General features: G+C 43.8%; 1 protein-coding gene across 3 annotated transcripts in view; it reads right to left on the bottom strand.

The window, feature by feature from the left end:
• The window catches only part of LOC125746828 (disabled homolog 2-interacting protein-like), a 195,749-nt gene that overhangs the window by 67,866 nt on the left and 101,229 nt on the right, over positions 1 to 26,654 (bottom strand). For all 3 annotated transcript variants that reach the window (XM_049021351.1, XM_049021352.1, XM_049021353.1), the window contains one exon: positions 10,849 to 10,967. In XM_049021351.1, coding sequence (XP_048877308.1) covers positions 10,849 to 10,967 — 119 coding nt within the window. The remainder of the gene's footprint in view (positions 1 to 10,848; positions 10,968 to 26,654) is intronic.

Here is a 26,654-nt window from a genome sequence, read left to right as displayed (position 1 = left end):
AAACAACGCTTCAAAGCACCAAGCAGCATTGAAAAAAGTTATATAATCATTGAGAAACATTTCTGATTGTGTAAATGACTCCTATGGTAGTAAGTATTAACCATGGGTGGCCCAGTGGGCCAGTGGGAAGTAGTGAAGCCTCATGCTTCCAGAGATGGGGACTGCACTGTGTGCAGTTTGCATGTTCTCCCCATCAAGTGTCAAAAACATGGAGTTAGGGTAAGCAGCACTGCAAAATGTGCAGTGCGTGCCCTACAGTAAACTGCCATCCAGTTTGGGGAGTACACCAGCCTTGTGCCCAATCCTTCCTGGCACAGGCTCCATGCTCTCCATGACTCTATACTGGGTAACTGCTTTGGCTAATACGCTGTTTTGAAAACCAAACCGTTATGTCAGTGGTTTTCAACCTTTTTTGTACCATGACCCAGTGTTTCCCACAGCAGCTCAGTTGCAACCCTGTATCAAGTGCAGGTCTAAATTAATGCTATGATCTGGCGCTCAGTGCACTCGCAGTGTACGCCAATCAATGCCTATCGCACAAATCTGATTGGATGTGCCAGTTACAGTACATTAAGCATCTGTGATTTAGATTCTTGGATTGGTTGAGTGTTCACTAGTTTTGCACTAACCATTTGCAGACCCAAGGTCCATTTATATAGGTTCATTCTAGGATTGGGGCTGGGAAATATGATCGTGGATCAGCATAGGAGCTTGCTGGTTTTAACATGCTAACTTCTCCAACAGTGCCTCCCATCAGACCTGCCTCCCTTTCAGAAGTTGCCAGAACCCATATTTGGGTTGCAACCCATGGGTTGAGAATCGCTGCTTAATGTTACCTTAAAAATATCTTTTAAGGAAGAAAAGTTCCAATAAAAATGGAATACTGAGCTTAAATGGCCTAGGAATGAATGCAAAATGCTAAAACAAAGTGTTCAATAGTAACGTATTTTTACAGCTTGACTAAGGTGAATGTTTTGAATAGGAAGTCCGTCCCAAAATGTCTTCACAGGAGTTTTGGTCATTTCACCTGAGACCACGACCCTTCTGTTGTTCTCAAAGTATCCCGCTGATAGAAATACTGGGGATTGATTTTTAACTTGCATACCTCATTCCTTGAAAATCCATTATTATTGTAAAAATAGCCCTTTTACTATGCAGTACGCTTGACTAGCCTTCATTTGGTATTGAACCCAGCTGCGTAGGAAGTGCTCCAGGTCACTCTCTCCCACAAACTATGCTAATGCAGAATATGGCCGGCGGTCCTGCCCATAAGACGAGTCCCCATTGGCCACAGCCAGGACTGCTGGGGATGTAACCCAGGCTTCAGCAAAAACACAAGACTGCCTTTAAATGCTGCCCAGGTGCTGCTCTTCATCGGGCTCTTTCTGAAGTGCTCCCCTCAGCAGGTGGAATTACCATCAGTCCACTAGGAGAAACCAATAAGGTGAAATATTGGATTTATAGACTGATGTCATCAAATGAGAAATGGACGCATATTGATCCCAATAAGCAAAGCTTGGAACAAATGATGGAGACCCAGCCCTCGGCACTAGGCAGCCAGTCAGGCCTTTCTGCAGTCACTTCGAAGCCCTATTCTGCATGCAGCTTCTGTTGCAATGTCCACCTCTTCTCAGGGTGTGTTGCTACAGCAACGGAGCAATCGGCACCACACTGAACTCAGCTAACTGAGCTTAATCCCAGAGTACCACTCTTTATCAGCCATTTATTGTGATTTCTTGGACTGAAATGAATCACATGCATTTTACCATTTTAATTATGAGACATGATATATGAAATTAATGATACCCAGTCAGTAAACACAATTTATGAATCTAAATTCAATTTGTAATACTCGACATTACATCCAATCAGTGTGTATGCATTTAGTCCTGTGAGTTTTGATAAATGATTTTAAGATGAATTTCCTGGATTTAATTACTGAATCTCATACTTTTAGTTTCAAATTTGGGTGCTTATCTTTGTGAGCGAATCCTCCCTTTTGCAGTAGATTTTTCAAGTTCAACCTGGTAAGGAAAGTGGATTCAGTCTCCAGTCAGACAAAATCTGCTACAGTTGATAATAGAATAAAACCTTTGTGCATAGAGAAGTTCTCCATTTGTTTCCATGGGGACTTCAAAGCCACTAATGTACATTGGTGAATTATATATTTTAATTAACTATTTATTGGGGGGGTTGTCTCTGAAAAGGATGTTTCTGTAGTATACAGTAAGACACTGTACAGAGGGCCGCTTAGTCCTAAAACCCCTTGAGTGGGTTCTGCCACTTGATAGCTCTGTTAAAAGCTGAGCTGTGTAATTTAGTACAAAACTTTGTGAAGGAGTTAGTCTGCCTATATGTAAAATGAGCCTAGCAAGAGAATATATATTGAAATGTATATGTATTCCTTTGAATATTTAATAAAGGATTCCTCAGTAAGAAAGGAGTGTGACAGACAGCCAGTCCTGGGGGGGGGGGGGGATGGCAGAGGGAGGGATGGACACAAATAGTAAAAAGAAGATACCAGAAATCAGCAGCAAGTATGGCGAATGCTGGGGAATTTAGCAATGCTGGGGTTCGGACTCCTGCAAAAAGGATGGTGTGATTTTCAATTAGACGGGCAGCTGAAAGGTAGCACGGCTTCATGAATTTTTTTCTCGTTTATCCACATTGCTTTAAACGAGAATGTGTGTAGGTCACTTGCAAATACCGCACCATTTCTTATAAGGGACTTTGGCATTGGCGAGGGATCCTGCAGCTGATCCCTCTTGGATAATGAGGACTGACTATACAAACTCCACTCGCTGAGCTTTCACCCTGAATGAACATGTAAATCTGAGTATAAACTATAGGGTGACATGGAACACATTAGGGCACAACAATTCTTTATGTTTTGAATGGCCTGTTACTACGCTGACAGTTGTCAGGTTGCGGCTATTTTGTTCTTCACATTGACTATGGAATGTACTTTCTTTCATACAGGTGCATGGCAGAAGTGAAACAGCCTTCCTCTATGTTAAGGTGGTGTACAAGGTCAGATTAGACGAACACAGTAACAAGTATACTATCGAAAATGTTGAATGTTACTTGAATAACATACCCATATATGTCCTGAATATTAAAAATGATACAAAAACAACACATATAACAATACACTCTCACACTCTCATACACCCACAGATCTGCACTCCTACACATATAACACAAATGACGGTGTGCACAATGTCCATCTCTATGCGTTTACATTATTCAATGAGCCCCTACTATGTAAACTATTAAAATCGTAAACTTTTTAAATCGTCCGGAGATTCACAGCACATATTTCGACAGGTTATAATAGCTACCAGTCAGAATCCACCAAGACGGATAAAATGGCAGCTTGCTCACCCTATGACTAAATATAACAGCGGCAACAGCTTCACTGGCAATAATAAGCCCCTGACCTGAATTCACAGTTTTCTCTCACTCACTCAGAGTGCTATAAAAGCACTATGCATCATCATTTACATTTTACTCATCAACATTTATGACCCATCTAGCTGAAAAAAGCATTTCTTGGGGTCAGGATAAAATCTTTCTTTTAATCTGCATCCATACCCTCTTGGTCAACCAATTTAAACTAGAAGCAATCATTTTGACCCACCACAGGATTTAGAATATTTCATTTACACATTTTTTCCTTTTCCAGTTTTTTTTCTGGCACCTGTGTGTGTTTTCCCTGCTGAATAGAGGCCGGATAAGAATGACAGAAAAATAAGCCCAAGTAAGCCAAACACCATAACAGACAGAATCTCATTCACAAGCCCCAAAATGTTTCATGCTGCTTGTCTATCAGTTGCCTAGAACAGGGAAATAATAACGGAATGGGCCATGAAATTTTCACTCAGAAACATACATCAAACATACTTATAAGAACAAGCTCAGGGGCATCAAAAGTGCATGAAGAACAAGCTGATACTCAGTTACGTCGGAGGGGCAAGGATACCCTGGCAGATTCAGGGCATCCAGCACTTTACCGGGAAAAATAATAAAGTCTACACTAAATTCTGTGGTGGGGGCCCAATGTGACATTCTGTCAGGGGGCCCAAAATTTCTATGTAGCATTCAGCTGAAAGGTTCAACCACATGTGCAAATTCAGGATTGACCTGCCTCTTGTTTTTCTGGAGAGAAACCCCTTGGACGTCCACATGTGGTTTTTCCTGTGTGAAGGATATATTATACAGGAGACCTTTGAACTTGCCAAGGGATGTGTCAAAGGGGCGAGGCGAGCGCCATGTGTGGTATGAACTGAGGAGTACAATGACAGCCCGGCTCAAGAGAACAATCAGAGGGTTCAGACACTACAAAAGACCCTGTTTGAGTAAGATAAGAAAAGCAGGAACACGGGACGGCATTACCGGCGCAGTACAGGCAACCCTTCTGTGAAATGGCTGTGGCCGTACAAGGTGACCCAGAATGCAGAGCAGACCAGCGTGAGCTCGTCATGACTGACATGGGTAAGGATTTCTAACCGTTTCATTTAAAGTTCCTTTAATAGTTTATGTCCTACTTAATGCAAGAAAGCCAACTTTTCTCTGCAGGCTGTAAAGCATGAAAACAAATTCTCAGGGCAGACATTTTATTTCAGGCAGAAAAGGCATCAGTCCCAAATAACTGGGACGTGATAAAAAATACCCTATGAAAATGGCCAGTTGTAGTCTGTCATGCAATTCTATGACTAGCCAGCAGGCTAATGGTTGGTTTTTTGTACTCATCCTCCATCTAAATGCCTCAGGCAAGTGGCCGAGCTTAATTTCCAGATACAGTTGTATACTGTCAGTTGTAAGTCTTGAAATTGCTGTCTTGTTCTTCATTACATAGTATATACTCCTCAGCCACCCCATAATGATACTTCAAGAATACTGTACTGCTCTATCTTTTCGCTGAAATCTTGTACAATGGGGTGCACAATATAGTACAAGCTTATAAACCAAAATCTGTAGTCTTGGAGATCGCGAACACTAGTGTGGTGAATGCTGAGGAGCCGGCGGTAATGAGAGACTGAGAAAGGGTGACGATGGAGATGAGATGCTTGACGCTGAGACGCGGTGCTGCTGTTTCCACCACAAAGTTCTCGTGCAGCATCGACCGACTGGTCGAAGAGCTGGTCGTAAGTCCAGGTGGTCGTTAAACAGGTAGGTCATTAAGTGAGGAGTGTCTGTACCTTAAGTGTGGTCAACACCAACAACCCAAAAAGAGAACAGCCTCTGTATATGGGGCCTTTCTGGCTTGACTTACAAGAAGAATGTCTAAGATGGCTACCAGGAGCCGCCCTGCTTCCCTGCAATAGGAACACATTCCTGTACCAACTACTGTTAAGTCTGTATTCGAGTTAGTGCTAAGGTGCAATCATCATGATGCACATCAGACCTTCACTCCTTCAGTCTCACCTTGCATGGCAGGATTTTTTCTGTTTGTACACCTGATGATGATTCCCCCTCTCTCTCTCTGCTGCCACTGGCTTTGCTTCATGTTCTCTGTGATTCTCTTCTAGTCATAATAAATACAGGGCTTATCAGAGCCCTCACAACCAACAGCAAATGGGATCATGGCATTCAGTTATCAGGATAATAGCATACTTGATGTCAGCCTTGTAACGAGCACATAGCACACATTCTGAAAACATTCTAAAATCAACAGGGTAAACATGGAGGAAGTAATTTTTATGCCAAGGACCCTCTCTGGCCAGAAGAACCGGCTCTCTGCATGAGAATGAGACGCTCTCCTGTCTCCTGGCTGAATCACTGGATCAGTAAGCAGCCCACAGGACAAATGGATGCCCCGTCACCATTGGCTATGAACAGATTGATTTTAATTAGCAATTTGCTGTGGAGACCCGGAATTTAACTACAACCACCTATGCTGAAACAGTTTAATGTGGACTGAATTATTCTTTGCTAAGGTGTCCAATGTAATAGACAGCATGTTTAAGGGTTACAGAGATTAATTATACTGGTGCATATGGACTTCAAGAAAACTTCATGACAATGTAATTTACAATTATATATAATTCTATATTTCGATAATAATTTAGTGGCATCTTTTAACAATGAAGCAGAATGTAAATGCCAGCCATTATGTTGCATAATAATGTTTGTGCTGACTAAATAAAAAGGAAAAGCTACAGCAGAGGTTTTGAGCTGCTAGGGAATTGTTACTCATTATATACAGGATGTGTCACTATGCACTGGAAAGGCTGTAGAATGAAGACGCTGAGACGATGCCAACAGTCGTGCAGCAGAACGGACATGATGCGAAGCCTGCCTGACTGTATCGCTCTCTCCCCGCTTTTCATCATAACCTCTCTCATCTGAAACATACATACTGATCATTAAAAAAAAAAATCCAAAATCAGACGGAAAAAAACACTTACAGGATAAACACAGACATACACAAACAAAAATGAGAAGGAGGTTGATAGCTAGAGATCGTTATTAGAAAACGAGAAATACCAATAATGTGTTTACAAATTTGTCCATTAAAACCAACAGAAAAATTGCCCTAAATTCTCCCTTAATGCCACCTACTAGTACACTGATAGTGTATAAATAGCCCTTTACTAATTTCCCGCCATGTATGGATATTGTGAAAGGCTTTCTCTGGAATGTCTCCATATTCGTCTTGCTTTGAGGATGCTGCTCATATAAGGTTTAACAGCCGTATCTCTGCCCTGCGAGGGCTTCTTGGTTAATTTAACCTTGTTTATATCTCATATGACAGAATTACACAAAGTAATGCCAACCTTTTTTCCCAACGATTTGCATGTTCTTTCAAAACATCTACTGACTGGTATTTCAGTGCACGTGAGTTTTTTGGGAATATGCGTCCCCGTTAGTGGGGATTTCTTACCGTTTGATGGTGGAATGCTGGAGTGGAGCGATTGTACTACTATTATAATTCACAAAAGGCCTGAAATCAAAGAGTGGAAGACTAGTAGATTTTTCCATTCCATCACATAATCCCTGGACTGATATACACATACGATCATTCACTGGACACGTCACAGACCTGTTAGCGACACAGGTAATATGTGACATCAAAATGTTTTAAAAATAATTTATACATATACCAGGCCTTGTGGTATTTGGCAGGGTGCATAATTTATAGAAGAAATGGAGGATTAGCACAGGTTTCTGTGGAATAATATCTATTCGTAACCCAGCGCCTGTGAAATACTCATCCATATTTTATAGCTTGGGAGCTTTCAATGCCCTGAAATACTCGTACCAGGGGATGCTCTGTGTGACCTTCGACAGTGCCATCCAATCCACTTGATGCTCTGGAGCTTCCAAAACATGAGATCTCTGCTTAAGTGATAATCATTTGATTCACAATAATTGCTCCTTTAGGCCAATTCAAAGCCAATAATCTAGTTATTTGATATCTTGTGCAATTCAGAAACACAATTTGTATTGTAATTGCAAAAAATTATGCATGTTTAATATCTGTGTCTAACGGCAGCCCACCTGCAATTAGCCTGGTCCATCCCACAATGTACATAGCAGCAGTTTCTCCAGGTATGGGCTAATGGTACAGACTGACCAATGGCAGGCCAGCTGCCTCACTGAGATGCTCTCCTGTGCTTGCTACTAGGCAACACCTCTTTGGCAGCCAGTTGGCAGCACCTGTTCAGCAGGGGGGGGGGGGTGAATAAGCAGCGCTCCGTAAGTGTCACCATACCAGGCTGGCCTTGCCATTAGTGGATTACAATGGGCGTCTTTAATGAATCCCACCCCCCCCCCCCATCATGCAGTGTAATGAGGTATGAAATCAGCAGGCAGCCTGGCCACCTAACCCACCAGAGGAACACGTGGTGAGCTCGCCTTCTCGGGGCAACGCTCGTCGCTGACCTCACACACAGCCGGCAGGCAGCTACCTTCGCCATGTGCACGGCAGCCCTGTACCAGCTAAGCAGCGCCTAGACGGCTGAAGCGCTCGGGTAGCTGGCCGGCTGGAGGGCGATGGCGGGAGGGAGTGTCCCACAGGCTTCCAGGTACAACTGGCAGATCTTCTGCTCTTATAGGCTGCTTGTCGTGTCCTAGCCTGCCCCCGCACCTCTCCAAGTTAGAAGACAGGTGGGCGTGTACAGGAGAGCAGTGGAAAGCCCAGCTTCCTGCAGCTTCAGGAGCTGCGTCTCTAAGCGGTGCTGGGGGTGTCTACAGGTGGCGTCAGGGCTTCAGAGTGAGCAGCAAAGGATTTCCACAGACTTAAGCCAAACTCGTCTGAATCAGCCAAGAGTACGAAATATTCTGCCCACAAGCTTATCTACTGGCAGACTTACAAGGTGCTTGCACAGTACAATACTGATATTTGACGACATGCGTACAGACCTCACAAAATGTGTCGCTCACAAACTAAGCATAATCACACAGCCCATACTGTCTCGGCCATATCATACTTATTGCTAATAAAGACTTTGTTGTTCTTGCTACTGGGTTTGCATATCTGCCTTCAGTACTGTGATGTTACCTGGCTTTCTATCTGTCACTGTCCTGGCTTGACACATCTGAATAATTCGCCTCTCCTTCATTTTGAACCTTGAAAGATCTTGCTGTATTCTGCTCATAAATAAATGGATTAAGTCATGCCTTTGTTGGCAGAATGCCAGCATTATGCCTCTTCTGTACAGTCGTACAGAATCTAAAAATGAAGTCCTCGATTCTCATAAACGCAGCTGTATTTTCCAAGAGGCAGCAAGTGCATTAGCTACTCGCAGACTGAGGTTATTAACTAAGACAAAAATGAATTCATGCCAGACGGTTTTAAACTTTAAATGTTACTGTTATATGATATAGTCGCAGAAATTATCTCCATAAATTCGAAGTACAGAATTTACGGTTCTCACAAACCCTCCTGCTATCATGGGTTCAGTATATGCCTTTAATCACATTTAAGCACTCTAGGTCTTTCTAAAAGCCTCTATTTTATTGTATTAATATTAAAATATTATAACATTAGAATAAGATGTTTTAGAAAATTATTGTAATTATTGTTGCATTCAGTTGGCATGTATGAATTTGCTCTATCCATAAACATAAATAATTATTAAGTATAATATAATGTTTTTACAGGTTTACAATAGAATAATAATTTTCCGAGCTCATTCATGTAAATTATCAAAAGCATATGATTATGTGCTGTAGCTATCTTTGCCTTATTACAATTGTATTATATAATACAATTTAAAAATATTGTATAAAACATATCAAAATACCCCCTGAGAGTTATATCTCCACAGTCATTTCCTGCCCAAATAGCTACTCTAACCTCACTGTTGCTGTGAAAGTCATTTGTTGTTATGGCAGTTGCACTAGGTTCCATCCCAGTAAGTGATGATTAAGCTGGAGCTGAAATCTAGTGACAAGGGACATTCAACACAAGTAGAGAGGCCCACTGCGTCCTACTGCGCACTGCATACCGAGAAGGCAGGCCGATGACACCCTGCGACTGAGAGACGGTCACCTCGCTGGGGGGGCTGGGCTGCATTTCCCCCCTAACAGGAGCTGTTGGGGAGTCACCAGGCCGCGGTCCCTCGCAGTAACAGCCAAGGCAGTGTAGCATGCATTATTAAATGCCACTGGGTGAGAATGGGACATCAGACGGACACGAGCGATATTTCTGCCCTGAACACACGGGCTCCAAATAATTTATGACTGAATTGCCATCAATTTACATGGTGCCAGCGGATGGGACTGGCACTGGCGTCACCAGCACACAGATTGTGGGAGACGAGCGGAAACACGGACTCACCTACTGATAACGCTCATAGTGCTTTACAGGATTAGGGTTTGCTCGTTGCAGTACTCTCATCAAAAACTGCCATTGTGAGACAAAGCAAAATGGCATTTTCATTTATGTGCAACGTAAAGATGAAAGAGGATCACACTGAGTTTATTTAGTACTAACGTTAACCATTTTTAGCATTCCAATGGCAAAAAATTACCTGAGAGCAAAGACTGGACAGTCAACAAAGTGACAGACACTATTTTAAACAGAACGAAAATCAGAGACTACACTCATCTGCTTAATATAGATCATACATCCCTGATGATCGGAAACACAATCAGATAAGTACAATGTGCCTTAAATGTGCACAGTATCCAGGCAAACTACTACACTACATAGCAAAATCAAAGCACAGTCGTTTTGTGGCATGGTTGCAAATTTTCTATCAGTAAACAAATATTTGTAAATTATATTAATAAAAAATTTTTTGTATTTGTATATTAGCGTATTGTATTTGTATATTTCATTTTTGAGGAAGGATGTCCTGGCTTTGTCATTGTTCTTAACCAGTTTCAAGGTTTATATCCAGTAGTGCGAGTATAATCGCTGTCTCCCAACAGAGATATAATTGGGGGCAGATCAATTTCAGCTCAGTGACAGAAGGGGTGAAAGACAGAGTGGACGGTGCCGCTCGGCTATTTTTACACGAAGAGCAGGAATGTGACAGCCACGGTCACGGTCTTTCTCCTTCAGTCAAACCGTGCGAGCGCACAGCCCGTGCAGCGTGACCGCAGCGGTACCACTCCTACAGCCAAGTTCTCCGCCACCATCTGTGCACCCCGAATGCTCTCCTCACGTGCACATCTTCCCTGCCACGCGTTCAGCTCTAAGCCCCGCGTGCCTGCCTTTTGGGGACAAGCTGCTTGCTGTTGTGGAGAGATTCTCACCAAAGTTTGGCCCCACAGAAAGACAAAAGCCCAACACACACACACATGCGCACGCACGCACACACACACACACACACACACACACACACATACACACACACACACGATGCTCGGCGACGGCGAGCTGGGCGGTCCTACCCCTCATTGTCCGCACTCCTGAATCCAGGAAGAATGTGCCGGAAGCTGCTGTTGCGGTCGAGCTTGGGCTGACTCTTGGTGCGCTTGATGGAGCCCTTCAGCCGCCGGCTCAGGAAGCCCTAGGCAGGAGGAGAGCGTGGCGAGAAGGAGCAGAGAGGTTATTGAAGTCACAGGCTCATGGCAGAGATTTCAGGGCGAGCGAAAGGCACAGCTATGGCCGGCCGCTCCAGCGATCGATCCGCGCTCTCGTTTCCGCCGCTCGCTCTCCCGCTCGCTCTCTGCTCTGCGCGGAGCGCATTGTTGTCAGGATCTGGCTGCCACATCTGTTCACGGTACACACAGGCAAAGCATCAGGGTTGAAATGAGGCTCCCCTGTCGGCCTGTTACCATGGAAACAGCTGGCTGGCATTGCAAAAGGGAAGGAAAAAAAACCAGATGCAGAGTAAAATACAGCACCGAGGCACTTTAAGTTTAACAGAAGAATAAAGTATGAGTGTATTGAGATGACTCTGGAAAGATGGATTAAAAAAAAACATAGATAGGCCAGGTTGTTCATGCAGATTGATTCCTTACAAGGTCCTGAATTTGTCCCTGACTGATGGAGAAGCAGAGTGCATAAAGGCAGAACTCAGAGCAGGCCTGAGAACTGCAGCACATGGCAACTGGCGCTATAATAACAGGATTCCCACACGGCAAACAAACCACAAACACCATCCTCCTTGCAATTAACATAACTGGATAATTAATGCGGCGACCCCATCAGCTTGCGGCTCTGCACTGGGAGGCTTCTGATAACGCAAACTGGAGCCCAGTTCTGGAGGTGAACCCTCATTCCCTTTGCCTATTGGCTGTTTGTCTGCTCATTCCTTTACAACTGAGGCCAACTTGTCTGTATGACAAACAGCAAAACACCCCATGCGGGCTCTAAGATATCAACATAGATGCTCTGCGGGAGAAATTATGGGGGTTAGGTGAGGTCAGGGTTTAGTTGCCTAAAAGCTTAAGAAACTGCAACAGATGGTTGAAGGATCAAACCCCAGGAGATGGTTAGATTGTGTATCTTTCAATATTATGCACCAAATTCTGCTCTGTGAAATCCTAGTAGCATCAAATGCATACAGTATATAGCGCCTTTCTCAAGAGGACTCCAAGGCACTTTCACAGATTCAAACTGATAATTAAGCTGGAGGTCAGGAAGTTAAACTCCAATGTCTGATACAGGAGAAAAAACCTCAGAAAAGTCATATGGTGCCTCATTTGCTTAACTGTTAACTGGTCAAAAAGTAGTGTGTGTGTGTGTGTGTGTGTGTGTGTGTGTGTGTGTGTGTGTGTTTCTGTAGTGTTGTCTTCTGTCAGGTCATTTGTAGGTCAGCATGCTGGCTGTAGGTCAGTTGTCTTCAATCCTCTACTGAACAAAACCTCTGTGTTGTCTGCTGTATTCTTGGCATAAACCCAGCTGATATCAACACTGGTAAGAGGCTCCCACCATAAGGAGAGGAGAGTGACACAGTGGGTCAGCATGGAAGGTGATGCGCGGCCAAACCAAGCGAAGACCCAGTGATGGTGTGTGCGGCTTGTGGCTAACACCCGCAGCCCTGTCTATGCTAGGCTAACACCCGCAGCCCGGTCTATGCTAGGCTAACACCCGCAGCCCTGTCTATGCTAGGCTAACACCCGCAGCCCTGTCTATGCTAGGCTAACACCCGCAGCCCTGTCTATGCTAGGCTAAGCTAAAGGAACCTGTCCGAATTGGAATACTGAGAACAAGGGAGCATCCTTCACTTAAGCTAGAATACAAAAAGCCCCTTGGCTGAAGGCTCTGTTGTCCATAGTATTTTTATTTATGTGAGGAACAGTGTATATTCTGGGTTGTCTGTATTGATGATGTTCTGTTACATAAGCAAAGGCCAGAGCCTGTAGCGTCTGGAAACAAAACAATGATTTTAAAGTCTGTCCTGTACTTTGCCAGAAGCCACTGGAGAGACAGGTGGAATATGACCATATTTACTCCTTCTAGGAAAATTTCTTGCTCCTGCATTTGAATCCGCTGCGGAGTAGGCAGTGTTCCATGACAGCAAAGCATCACAGCGGTCTGCTCAGCTATACAGTATATAAATACAAGTATCCATTTAAAAAAAAAAAAAAACAGTTAGAAAAAGCCTCAGTTTCTCAGTTGTATGAAGCGTTCCCCAGACAGAGAGCTAACAGGAGCGATAAACAGGTCTGAATCCAAAATTATGCATAGGTAACCAGCTGAAAATGAACTCTAAACCCTTAGAGTGCTGAGAACAAGGCATGATGAGTTGTGTGTCAACAGCATATGACTGAAAATTAATTTTATGATACCAAATTATCCATCCTAGAGGAGGAATGTAAGAGAACAGCTCCCAGTTCTGATCTCACTGGGACTCCACATTTCACCAGTGATTCCCCTGATGTTACTAGATATTGGTGACGATGGTCTTGTTAAGGGGTATCTCACTTAAGGATGCATCTGCACAGGCTGACCCCGCATTCCAGCCTATTTAACAGAAATGAGTAGTCAATTGTCTCTGAAGCAGCACTAGAATCTAAGAGCATAATTACCGTTTCACAGCATAGTGGCACGACATTTCCCATTCTGGTTAAACCTGCTTCAGTGCTGCCACTTTGTATCAAAAATCAAGACTGAAACTTTTCAACTGTTACTAGTCTCGAGGCATATTTAAGGTTAGGTGGCAATTACTTTCTCAAGGATTTTTGAGAGAAAGGCTAAATTTGAGACAGGTTTATAATTGTCACGAACATCAGGATCTAAGTGTGTCTTCTTCCTCTGTGGTCTCATTACAGCCACTTTAAAGCAACGTGAAACAACACCTGAAGTATGTATCAATGGTTTTAAGTGTGGACCCTCCGACAAACTCCTGCAGTCCTGCATGCATAGTGACTGAAGCTGGAAAACCTTCAAGGACGGAAGATTTCACTGTTATCGAGATGCTTCCAAATGCATGCACAAACAACCACCTTGTTAGGTAGTCTCTAAATGTGGACTCCCAAGTGTGAATTACAATCCCCTATAACATGAAGAATGAGACAGGACTGGTCTGAACTAAACTCATTAATCCAGGACTGGGGAAGGTGACCTTGGAATGATATTACATATTTCTTGCATTTCCGGGGCATTTGCCTTTGTTTTTACCTGCGGAAACACACAGAGACCTGGAGAGACGCTTAATGACTAATGTGCATTTATAGACAGTCCTTGTCTATTCACTTTAGAGGAGGAGAATAAATAGGCCGCCCTTGCATCTGCTTTTTGCACATATTGCCCCTGGTACTCTTTCAAATTGTAAACAAAATGCTCTAGTTCATTCGGCTCCTCATAGGGTCTTAAATCTCTGTATGAAACTTAAAGCTGAGAAGCAGAAAGGTCATATTCTGCACTAGACACACATCAAATTAAAATTTCCCGGAGCAGTGATACTATCTTGACATTCTTTGCATATCAAGATGAAAATAAACAGAGGAATTGCTCTGCTCTATTCCTGCAATAAAACTCAGCCTGGATTAGTATAAAGACACTGAATAACCAAACATTATTATATAGGTAATTCCACGTATTTTAAAATAGTACATATGTAGCTGTTGTAGAATAGGAGTTGGAGAGAAGAAGGACACACACACATAAATACATACAAACACACAGACATAAGAAAGGGATTTTCCTTAAATAATGGATGCAAGCAGAAAACGGTCTTAATATAGTAATACAGCTATGTAGGACACAGGATCAGACAGCAATGCTAACACAGACCATGGAGACTCATCATCATCAAACGTTTGCCACAGGGGGGAGAGACCATGAATAACAGGGGACTTTAAGTCATCCTTCAATTTAGACGGATACATATTTCAGGGTATATGAAACTGACAGCCGCAGCTGGCCCGTTATTTTAAAGGAATATGACACCTCACCTAAAAGTGGAAATTTGTTTTGACTTGTTTTGCAGGACAATACATGAACACTTGCAGAACAGAACTACCTCAGTTGTTAGAAATGTGTGGTGTGGTGTGTTATGGGTGTCTTACTGCGTCTGAAAGGATGTGGGTTCAAAGCAGATCCATAATATCGCCACCGAGCAAAGACCTCAACACCAACTTCGCAAAGGACGATGGCTGAGCCTGTTGCCGAACCCAAAGACATCCGCGCCTGTATGCTATGGACAAGAGTCTGACACCTAACTGTTAAGGTAAAAAGTATTACTGCCAATACAGCAAAGTTACCTTCCCAAAATTAAGGATAGGAAATAAAAAGCTTTGGAGAAAATAAATCATACAGTAATGCTAAAAGTACTCAGATGCATTTATCAGCTTCAAGGATGGAAAAGGGCGGTGAAAGAGGAGACAGGGTGAGTTAAAAGAGCGAGCTGACAACAGGCAGACGAAATTCAGCACCACTAAAATTATATTTCTGTTTGAGCCGAGGCTTTTATTTGTGGATGCTAAATGAGGCCAGCGACGTGACCGAGACCTGGGTGATACGCTAGACTGACAGGCTTTAGATGCGGCGAAAGCAGTGGAAAAAAAATAAAGGGGATATTAAAGAACAGCAAGAAGTCCGTACTGCAAACCATGCTGCATTCATCTTAGGAGGTGCAGAAATACAGCCAGTGAGAGCCACATAAGGACAAGGGTGCCTGTCCTGAATATCAGACAAATGAGCTCCAGCAGAAGGTGGGGGGGGGGGGAGGGGAGGGGACACTTAATCTTCCCGACTATAAAGGAGGCAGGAAAGAATGTAATTGAGGATTTAAAATTTCTAAAGGAAATCAATAAGGTTGGGTGCAGTAACCAGTACTAGCAGAAGAACAAGAATTAACAATTCAGGATAACTAATAATTTAAGAGATAAACATATAGTGCCAAAGGGAAGTCATTATAAAAGTAAAAATTAAGACATATCTTTAAAAATGCAGATATACACATAAGATTGCATGGAGTAGCTTACTGGGTGGTCGATACTCTTAAAGGCCTTCGGCTGAAGCTTAACGGGGCGCTGAAGTGAACATCCTTAAGTTATCAGGCCCTTATTAAGTCTTCTCACTTATTTCGGTTTCAGGTCTAAATGAGGCAGATTCCCGGCCCATTACTCATAATTTGAAAGGCTTTCTGCTAACAAACAAAATCAAAAAAAGGGAAATTGGCACTGGTGTTAAATGTAGCGGGGAAATGACATCGGCCTGCTTTCATAAGTGATTCTGAGGCGTTTTATAGAAATTAAACACATAGTCCTCCATTTTGCATTAGCTCATTTGCAAGACTAAACTCAATAATCACTAAAATGTCATCCTTAATATTTCACTGAACAAAGAAAATTCAGATGTTATTCCTTAACCCAGGGTTGCCTCTTATCTGAGTCTTATTGAGGTTGGGCATTAGCGTTTTTTGACATGTGAGAAAGATCCACAGAAATCTTTAATGCACCGTAGTGATGAGAAAAAATGAGTCTTCAAAGTCAACAGTGGGTGCCTTAAATGGCAGGATGTTTATAGCCGGACGAGCGAGCAAACAAACGAATGAGACGGCAGGTAGAACAGCCGCAGATCGATAAGCCCACCCACTGTGTATTCGGGGGTCTCGTCCTTCCCACCATGATTGAAAGGTAATTACAAAATCCATCATATTTATTACTGCTGAAAATGCTCCTTAAATGAGGCATAACACAAATGGTGCACAACTGACGCCATATGTATCATTAAAAAATATTCTACCATTAAATAAATGATCACTGAACGGTTTGCTCTGTGGTGTCTGGTTTGGTTTCTCACTCCTTCTTGAAGGCACCCAGCACAAAGCCTGCCGTGTGGAGTATTAAAAGGAGTGGATTAGTAGTAAGGCAGACCAGCCTTACAATTATACTCTCTAATGAACACATCGTGTCTCCTGGCAGCATTTTAAACCATAACAAATTATGACATAAGTTAAAAAAATGCATGCCTGCCAATATAGACATTTTTGCCCAAGATAATTCATCCATCTCCTAATCTCCTGTTCTGGTAAGGGTCAAAGGCAACATAAGGCACATGGCTGGGGCAAAGCCTGGACAATCCACTGCAGGACACACACACACACACACACACACACACACACAAGTTGGTCTTCCTATCTAAATGGGGACCATCCACTCACTTCTATGGGAAAAACCCTAATCCCAATCACGACACCCTTAACCTCTACCCAGCCTTAACCTTCACCATAAGTAACCAACCAAAATACAAGACCTTCGACACTTTTACTTTTTCGATCGCATTCACAGATTTTTATAAAACTGAGGTTATCCAAATGGGGACCTGAAGAAGTGTCCCCACAAGTAAGGAAGTTTCAGGTTTTACCGCACTTTGGGGACATTTTGGTCCACAAATGTGATCTATGCAAACCCAAACACACACTGCTCTGTTTCATGGGAAACAGTTAACTAGTGCATTTAAAGTTAAAGGACAGCCTAGAATGTGACTCTGCCATCACCACATAACCACTTAATAGGATGTCAGACATGCACTGTTAGAGTCTTTCCGTGTTATAAAGGAAACTTGTTTTATTTGACTTATATTTTCATTCATAGTCGTTCACTCAACTTTGCCATAATTAACAAGAATAAAAAATCTAAAGTTTACAAAATAAATGAAAAAGTAAAAACTAGGTAAAAATCTGTGGTGTACAAAACCTTTGACTAGTAGCTGTATATACACATTTACAAAATGCTGTCAGTGTCACATTAATCAGGGGTCCTGCTCATGTAAAACTGTAGAGAGGCCATACTGACATAGGGAAACGGTACTACAGGTAGAAGAAGTACAACAATCGGAACGGTATGTCACAGGGAACAAGCAGAATGCAGGACCAGGCCAGCTGGTCATAGCGGACGTCGTGACCTCACAAACCGCTGGGGTCTGGAAGCAGACATGTGGAAAGTGTAAGTGTATTTGAAACAGCCGTGTGTCACTAAGATTCCATCATAAAAAAATAATAAAAGCTTGCCATTCACATGATTACCCTCTAGCACTTTGCTCGTATGATACATTTTTTATGTATCGTTGACTAATAGCCTCATTAACAACCAAAGAAGAAACTATTAAAGAGAACATAATGCAATCTGTAAAACATATGCATTTCAATTCAAGGTCATGCATTAGAAGGTCACCCACATAAAACCTTCAGTGAAGCATGCAGTAAACCAGCATAAGATCATTAAGACAGAGCTGGGCACCTCAGAACACCAACTCCTTATGAATGTTAATTCTAGTACATTTGCTATATTGCTGTTTTATTTCACTTACTCATCAAACTGCATCGTTATAAAGCACACAAATGTGCATATACAGAGTGGGCAGGAATGGAATGTTTGAAACTTAAAAATGGAGCAGATCACAGTGAATGCAAACAGTATAAACAACTAACTTGATGCCCTAAAATATTTTAATAATAACTTAGACTTGCATTGCTGTAAAGATTCAAGCTTAAAAAGCTAAAGCTATTGGACATGCTGCCCTGTAACTCAATCTTCAGGTGTTTGAGGTCCCAATCTTGCAGAAGCTTCACTGTTAATTCACTGGAATCTGACAGAAGAACAGGATCCTGACGATGCCATTTCAGGAGTTTATAGAAAAGGTAACTGCAGAGGGCAGCTGATGGAGCAGCTCACTTTCCCTCAGATTCAACAACGGGCCAAAATGGCACCATGCTCGATAACCAGCTCAGGTTTTGGCACGCGAGATCAGTACACTCCTCTACCAACCTTTTCAAGAAACGCGTGTCAACTAGTCTGATTCCAGACACCAGGCCAGCCAGGTCTACTATACACAGAATGACAGATGGAGAGAGATAAGTGCTGATTGTGAGCTTATACAGTCCGTGATTGTTAATCCAATCTTCGCCGACACTGCACAGCCTGCCTTTTGTTTGGAAAACCTTACAATCATGTGTAGGAATACTCGACGTAACATGCTTGTGCAGGTGAAGCACAGAATGTCAGAGTTTGTTAAATGTGGGTGGGTGCGCATGTTTCTGGGGAGGGCTGAGATGGAAGGTGAGCCCCCCCGTGCAGGTGTCATCGGCAGATATCCAAAGAGTGCTCTGTGTGCGTGGGAGCGAGACCGGGGAGCCATGGGAAAGCTCGCCGAGGATTAACAGCTGCTCATATTAGTTAAACAGCCAAACCGAGCATGAATATCATGTCCTGCTTGCTGACCTGTTATTCCACAAGGGAGTCCAGCATATCTCCCTGCTCCTTTCCCCAAAAACCCCCACGTCCTGCGGATCTGTTCGCCGTTACAAAGAAGTTTTTCACACTACGTTTCTCTGTGCCAGTGCCTGGATAAGGAATCAGAGAGAATGGGCTGCCACTGACAGTTGGGTTGGCGCTGATTAGTTTTAATTGATGCAGACTTTTTTTTCCCCAAACTCCAACAGTGCGGCACTGTTTCTTCAATGCAAATATAGAGTTCACATGGAGTGCATGAAACAGGAAGACTGAGATGGCTCCCCAAGCAACGTTTTCCAGTGGCTCAGCAGCGCCCCTCGCAGTCAGCACGCCCTCCTGTGGTTTGATGGTGCCCCTCGCAGTCAGCATGCCCTCCTGTGGCTTGATGGTGCCCCTCGCATTTTGCACGCCCTCCTGTGGCTTGGCAGAGACCCTTGCAGTCTGCACGCCCTGCTCTGGCTCAGCAGCGCCCCTCGCAGTCTGCACGCCCTCCTGTGGCTCGGTGGCACCCCTCGCAGTCTGCATGCCCTCCTGTGGCTCGGTGGCACCCCACGCAGTCTGCATGCCCTCCTGTGGCTCGGTGGCACCCCTCGCAGTCTGCATGCCCTCCTGTAGCTTGATGGTGCCCCTCGCAGTCTGCACGCCCTCCCACAGCTTGGCAGAGCCCCTGGCAGTCTGCATGCCCTCCTACAGCTTGGCAGTGCCCCTATGATGGCACCCCTCACAGTCTGCACACCCTCCTGTGGCTTGGTGGGGCTCCTCATAGTCTGCATGCCCTCCCATGGCTTGGCAGAGCCCCTTGCAGTCTGCACGCCCTCCCACGGCTTGGCAGAGCCCCTCACAGTCCGCACGCCCTCCTGTGGCTTGGTGGGGATCCTCGTAGTCTGCACACCCTTTTGCGGCTTGGCAGCGCCCGCCGCGGTCCGCACGTTCACGTATGGATCTATGAATACTAGAGCTGGATCCCCTCTTCAGCACTCACCCAAAAATTTAAATAAACACATCTATGCTAATTCCACATAAGCCTACATCCCACATGCATTTAGTCAACAAAACTGCTTACAGGACACGTCAACATTAAACAACTGCTCTACAAGAGAAAATCAATGAGGTTTTTCTATGTTTGGATGACACTTTGTGTGGTATTACTTTCATATGCATGACATTACCTTTTACATTCACATGATGTTACAGCCATACTTATATAAGGTAATTTATGTACAAAGTATCCATCCATCCATCCATCCACTTTCCATAACTGCTTATCCAGTGCGCAAGAGGAAGTCAATTAAATGTACCCGAAAATAATTATAATAAAAACACTTCAGCAAAGACTTGCTGAAGAGACATATAAATTACTGCTTCAGGCCTGCAGATAAAACCGGCACAACGTTCTACGTATTTAAACCCACTTAAGACCCATCTTATCTATTTGCAACTTAAGTAGAATGAAGCAAGGAGATTTGTGTATCTGCTCCTGGGACTGTAAGCTGGGTGTGTGTCCAGCTGGGTGTGTGTCCAGCTGGGTGTGTGTCCAGCTGGGTGTGTGTCCAGCTGGGTGTGTGTCCTGACAGCGCGGATTAACTCCACACACATTCAGAGACACACAAAATCACGAGCAAGGCGGAGCAGCCAGGCTGCAGACGAAGCCTCGCAGCAGCCATAAGGCTGCTTCATGATGGGGGCCAGCTGCTGCTTCTCTTCTACTTCATTGTGAATGATAGGAGTGTTGCGGGGGGGGGGGGGGGGCAATCCTTATCGCTCAAAAACTGCTCTTTGGCACCATCAGTTTATATAAGATCGATGGACATTTATTGAACCATTATTAATTATTTACATAACAATCATTACGGAAACATAAAAGCAAAGGGGAATGTTTTTCTCACATTTATTGAATAAATTGCTTAAAAAATAGTGGTCAATAGGAATTAAATATCTGCATTAAATAGTGGTAAATAAGAACAAATTCGGCTGAAGGATAAAAGACAAGGAAAATATCAGGGGCAACGTGTGTATTTGTCCAATGGAATCACCTTCTGCCAAGCTCTAAAACGAAGATAACGGATTTAAATTCAGGAGCGCTGCCTGCCCCAGGGTCTTACAGTCCCCGTGTTTCAGTGTTTTGACGCTGCTGGGGGACTGACAGCAGAGTATCTGTGACCAGCAGCACAAACGAGATTTCCAGCAGACTGAGCCAGACTTCAGTCTGAAATGCAGAGGGAGGGAAAGGGAGGGAGAGCGAGAGCGAAAGACAGGGAGACGTTCTGACAGATTTAGCTCACTGCCTGAGGGGGCAGAGCAGCACCCGTCTCCGTGAGACAGAGCAATGGAAGAGAAAAGGCCACGGACCTGAGCAGTGAGGTTTCGGCGGAGCCATTGCAGGCCACATTCGTTACGATGCAAGCCGGGGGGGGGTCACATGCTATGCCAGTGAGCGGAACACAAACAAAGCTGTGTCGTGACCCCTTAAGAGAGTCCCAAACCTGTGGATCAGCTGGGGTCTCTATGAAACCATGTCCAAGTCCTATCCAAAGCAGCCTGCAGCTGGATCGATCACCGTAAATTACCGACATGACAAAGCAGGGTCTGTCGTAAGAGCAGAATATTACAGGACATCAGTGGGATGGAAACTGAATGCTGAGCCTAAAGCCTTGTTCATTTAGGGGTTTAAACACGGCTGGTATAAAAACGGACCCATCCGCAGGGATTAGACAGGCCTACTGAATATTCATTACCGGTTTCTCTCGCACAGCCCCGTTGTCAGATCGGGATGTAATTTCTCAGCAGTAGGAGAGGTGATGAGGACTGAGGAAGATGCATCAATGTTTTCCCCGCTTTCTCTCCCTCTTTTCGGTTATGTGAAGAAGGCGTGCAGCTCAACATTGCAAGTTCTGTTGATGCTTACTGACATAACCAGAATGTGACAGCGATGATCAGCCCTGGATTATTTGCAGAAATGTTTGGCCTCTAAATGTTAACTTACTGTAGCAGAGGTACATTCATGCAAAAGGCTGAAATCCAGTTCTCCCTGGCTGAAGCGGCACTGTATTATTACAGCACTGTGCTACATAAGCCCTGCATCTATGTGCATGCCATCGGCAATTCACTTGTTTCCTGATAGTGGATGATTTTTCTATCAAGGTGCTTCTGTAACGGTTCCATGTCGAAGCTGATCTGCGTCTGAAGCTTGCGAAGGCAGTGCAGATCTAGCCGGGCCTCCTGCGGCCGGCTGTGTATGCGGGCGGTAAACATGGTGACCCCACATATACCAGAACGGCTCTTTAGATCGCTAATTGCTCATTAGCATTAGGGAAAGAGGACAAAATGCCATGACTGCTGGTAGCAGACCTGAGGGCCACCATGGTGCCTCCCCACCCTCCATTTAGAAATTAGCGCTTTCCTACAGAAGCGGGTTTGTGGCCTGTAACTGAATTAGAGCTGGGGTACTTAGAAGATAGAAGGCACTACAGAGATGCACCGTTCTCGGGTTTCGGCACACAGGGCCCTCGGCTCGCTCATCTGAAGCACTTTCCATCAGCTCCCATCCTTCGTTATCGCGACCACAATCAGGCCCTAAAACACTCTCCTGCCTTTCCAGATACCTGAAGCAGCTACTGCAAGCATCTTAAGCCTCTAACCACTTTCTTAGTTTATATTTCCGGCCTCATATGGCGGTGAAGCACAGCCACTATTATTTTTTTCTGGTATTTTTATAACAGGGATTTTTTCAGTGGGACTTCCAAGAGAGTTATTTATGGTGCCCGTCAGTGCTGCAGGAAGGCTGCTCCATGGGGGAGGAGTGCACAGTTACTCCTGCATACCTCCATGCCACTCTGGGTCAAAAAATGGGAGGGGTGCTTCCCCCCCCCCACCAGCAAGAAGGCAGGGAGGATGGGTGCTCCAGGGTGCAAGAGAGCTTAAACCTGCCCGATTAATCACAACACAGCCCCTGTTTTTAGGGCAGAATTGGAGCCTGCCCTTGAGTACCGTTTACATCACCTGACACAGCCCAGCAATGCATCCTGGTAGATGAGGAAACAAAAAAAAAAAAAGTTGTGTTTCTCGAATAATTTATGGGCCAATAGGAATGGAGCAAGCAGGATTGGCTCCGCCCCCATGTGTAAATGGAGCAGCAGGCTGCAGGAAGTCCCGTGAACAGGCCGTGTGGGTGTTACAGGCATTCCCTGTGCTAACACGGAATCGCCTTCCCTGCTGCAGGTTTTTTCAGGCTTTTCATAGCAGATTTTGAGTCATCTTCACTGCAGGGGATCCAGACTCTCCTGCGTGCAGTGAGAGGCTGGAGGGCACGAACACCAGTAACCGAGAAACCACATTTCGGTTCTCATGTATGTCTTGCACATAAAATGTACATTGACAATAAAATAACTTGAACTTGAGGCTGTCATGTGGTCATCTGTCTAGGATCTACATTAAAACACATGACTTGGACTGTGGATACTGGTGGTAACCTTGAAGAAAAAAAGGTCTGTTGCAAATGAGAGAGACAGTGTTAGACTGACTATGCCGATGTGGGCCCTTACAAAAAGGAAAAATAAGACGAGACACATAAAAATACCAGCAGAAACGGTGTTGCTAACAGAAACATTACTTCTTGGACTGCAATTGGCTCCATACTCTGCTAATGGCTGCTAATCTGTTTCTCTGTGCACAGAAAGACAACGGCAATAAGAAGCATTCGGCTGCAGCAGAGCGCATCCTGAGAGCAGCGCCGCCTTTATCTTCTCCACACTTCACCTCTTAGCAGAACCAATGAAGCAGGTGTGAAATAAAATGGCCTATCTGCTCCCAGTCTGCCTGTTAGGAAGGATGGAAGAGAATTGACAGAAGCACTCCACTGCTGCCTTTCAATCTGCAATCTATCAACTCTTTTACACACATTCTAGCCCTACTTAGCTATGACTGTACAACAGCGATTTTGTACTTGTATATTATTTTACTTTTGTACCTGCCAAGATAATATTATAGAGCATATACAATATACAACACCTTAACAATACCCCTCTATCGGTATTACACTGTACCCCTTTGTACCACAATACTGCTCCACAGCACCACAAGAAGGAATTAGCAATTCAGGATATTAAACCAAGACCTAAGCAAGAGTGCACTGAAACAGGGAGGTAATGAGAGCCTCACTCTCGCTGCCGTTTCCCAGCTTTAAACATCAGGTTTCCGAAGGACCTGGAAACGCCCAGCGTTGCTTAGGTCTTGGACAATGTCTGTGGCCTAAGCTACGAATCCACAGCGGCAGCTTCCTAAGCCCATGCCTGTATGCAAACATTCATTGGCCAAACGTGTTTGTACACCATCTGCATGTTTATTGATACAACTCTTACTGCGGGGGGGGGGGGGGGATGAACATGAAGCTGTGTTCAGTTAAGTAACAGAAAAACATGCTCGCAACCTGAAAATAGATGTTGATCATAAAAAGCAAAGGGATCATGGGAATGGAGTGCAAAGCAGACATCTCTACCATTTCAGGCTCCTAAAATTGAGATTTTTTATATATATATATTTTGTATAAGCACAATGAAAATGTATATATATATATATACACACACACACACAAGATTACATTTGTTAGAGATGTTAGTTTGATTTTTCAAAGGACAGATTTTCCATCAGAAATATCTAAAGGCAATGACTGCATTTAGCAGTTTCTAAGATGCCCAGTAGATGGCAGTACAAATATAAACAGATACTATCTAGACTAAGCTTTTAGCTCTACTACTGGAACACTGCAGGACTCCAAGATTCCCATTCTATCCAAATCTTTAATTACATTATTACCTGATTATCTCACTCGGTTACTTTAAATAATGCTTGAGGTCCTTGACAATTGATTGTGTAAAGAGGATCGGGGAATTAGCTGCCGTTTTAGGAGGCAGAAATTCTAAAATGTACATTTTCTAAAATCAGAAGTAGAACAGTAACTGTGCAGAATGCTGATAATAATATTCATGTGTATATTTGTTTTTAAAACGCAAGTGTAAAATGATCTCTGGAACATTTTAATATATTTTTATTCTTGCTTATTATGACAATGACATTTATTATTATTATTAACTTCCTTGAATTTCATGAACAATTGCTTTCATTATGACAAGACCAGCCAGTGAGAAGGTGGCGGATGGGCTTGATCAGGATCAACATGGTAAATAAAGTGCTAAATGCAATAAAAATTAAGGTGAAATCATCAGGGCAAACCTTGACCCCATTAACAAAGTGTCACGAGTCACGATTAGCTAGCTCGTAAGTCGCCTCTCGGCGTGCTAACTGAACAGGCCATCTGCTGTTGCAGCTCATTATACGACGCAGCGCTAATAATGAGCAATGTCCCACAGGGCAGGGAGAGCGAGGTGAAGATATATTGATAGCTCCATTGTTACGATGTGTGGCCCAATGAAATGTAGCAGACTGGACTGTGCCAGTGGCTTTTTGGCTTAGTTTTTCGAGAAAGACCACCAAATGACAGAAGGCAATAAAGAATAAGAGTGATTCCCGGCTAAAGGGTGGCCTCATTTGACTATAGCTTAGAGGTCGCCCACCATGCCACTGTGAGCGCTCTCTCGCTGCACAGGCCAGTTTTACGGCTTATTCCTTCGGATGAGATGTCATTATCGACATTCCTCGTCCCCGCACACAGTGCCAGAACACCGGTTCTCCACTGTCAGGAGCCATAGCAGTGGTCATTAACTCACGCTGGCTTCTCGCAACCATCTCGCTTTGCTGTTGGAGAAACGCTTGGTGGAGAATACACAAAACAGCAAGCAGGAGCGGCAGGCCAGTGCTGCTGTCCTTACTGAAAAACATCCTACGCTTAACCTCATCTGCTTGTTAACCATTTAGTTGCTTGTCATGGGAGACTAACACAACAGTACCACATATTCTCTGTAGTTCATTTGTATTGAGCTACAATCTGTTTCTTAACCTATGAGTAAAAAGAGAGAGAACACACACACACACACACACACACACACACACACACACACACACACACACATATATATATATATATATATATATATATATATATATATATATATATATATATATATATATATATATATATATATATATATATGAAGGTGATAATCATTCATCTTTGTCCTTAACCTTTTCACCACTAGAGGGACCCGATGATAAGCCTACAGCCTGGCCCAGTAGAGTGATACAGTCCATGAGGTAGGAACACCCTGTCCATTAGAGACACCCGAAATCCTGACTATATATTTTTGCAGGCTGGAGTAAGTGCAGATGAACACGGGAAGTACATACGCGGGGCAGGAACTAAGCCTACAATCCTGGAGTATGGCGGTCACAATGCCTCCTTCAAGTCGGATTGTATACAGTATACAGTAATTATCACCACATATATGATCAGGCCATTCAGGGGATACGCAGTGCATTAAATAGTAGGCAAGTAATGGCTCTAAGCACAAAGATGAGACCTGAATCATCAGGAATTGACCCTTGTCTTTGAGTTTCAGCAACACTTTCTGGAAAATGACTCGGGGGATTCTGAGAAATGCCATGGCTCGCCTTAA

The sequence above is a fragment of the Brienomyrus brachyistius genome, chromosome 7 (genome assembly GCF_023856365.1).
Source record: "Brienomyrus brachyistius isolate T26 chromosome 7, BBRACH_0.4, whole genome shotgun sequence".
In the NCBI taxonomy this organism is placed as follows: domain Eukaryota; kingdom Metazoa; phylum Chordata; class Actinopteri; order Osteoglossiformes; family Mormyridae; genus Brienomyrus; species Brienomyrus brachyistius.
Note: the sequence above shows the minus strand (reverse complement) of the source record. Positions and strands in the feature narration are given on the sequence as shown.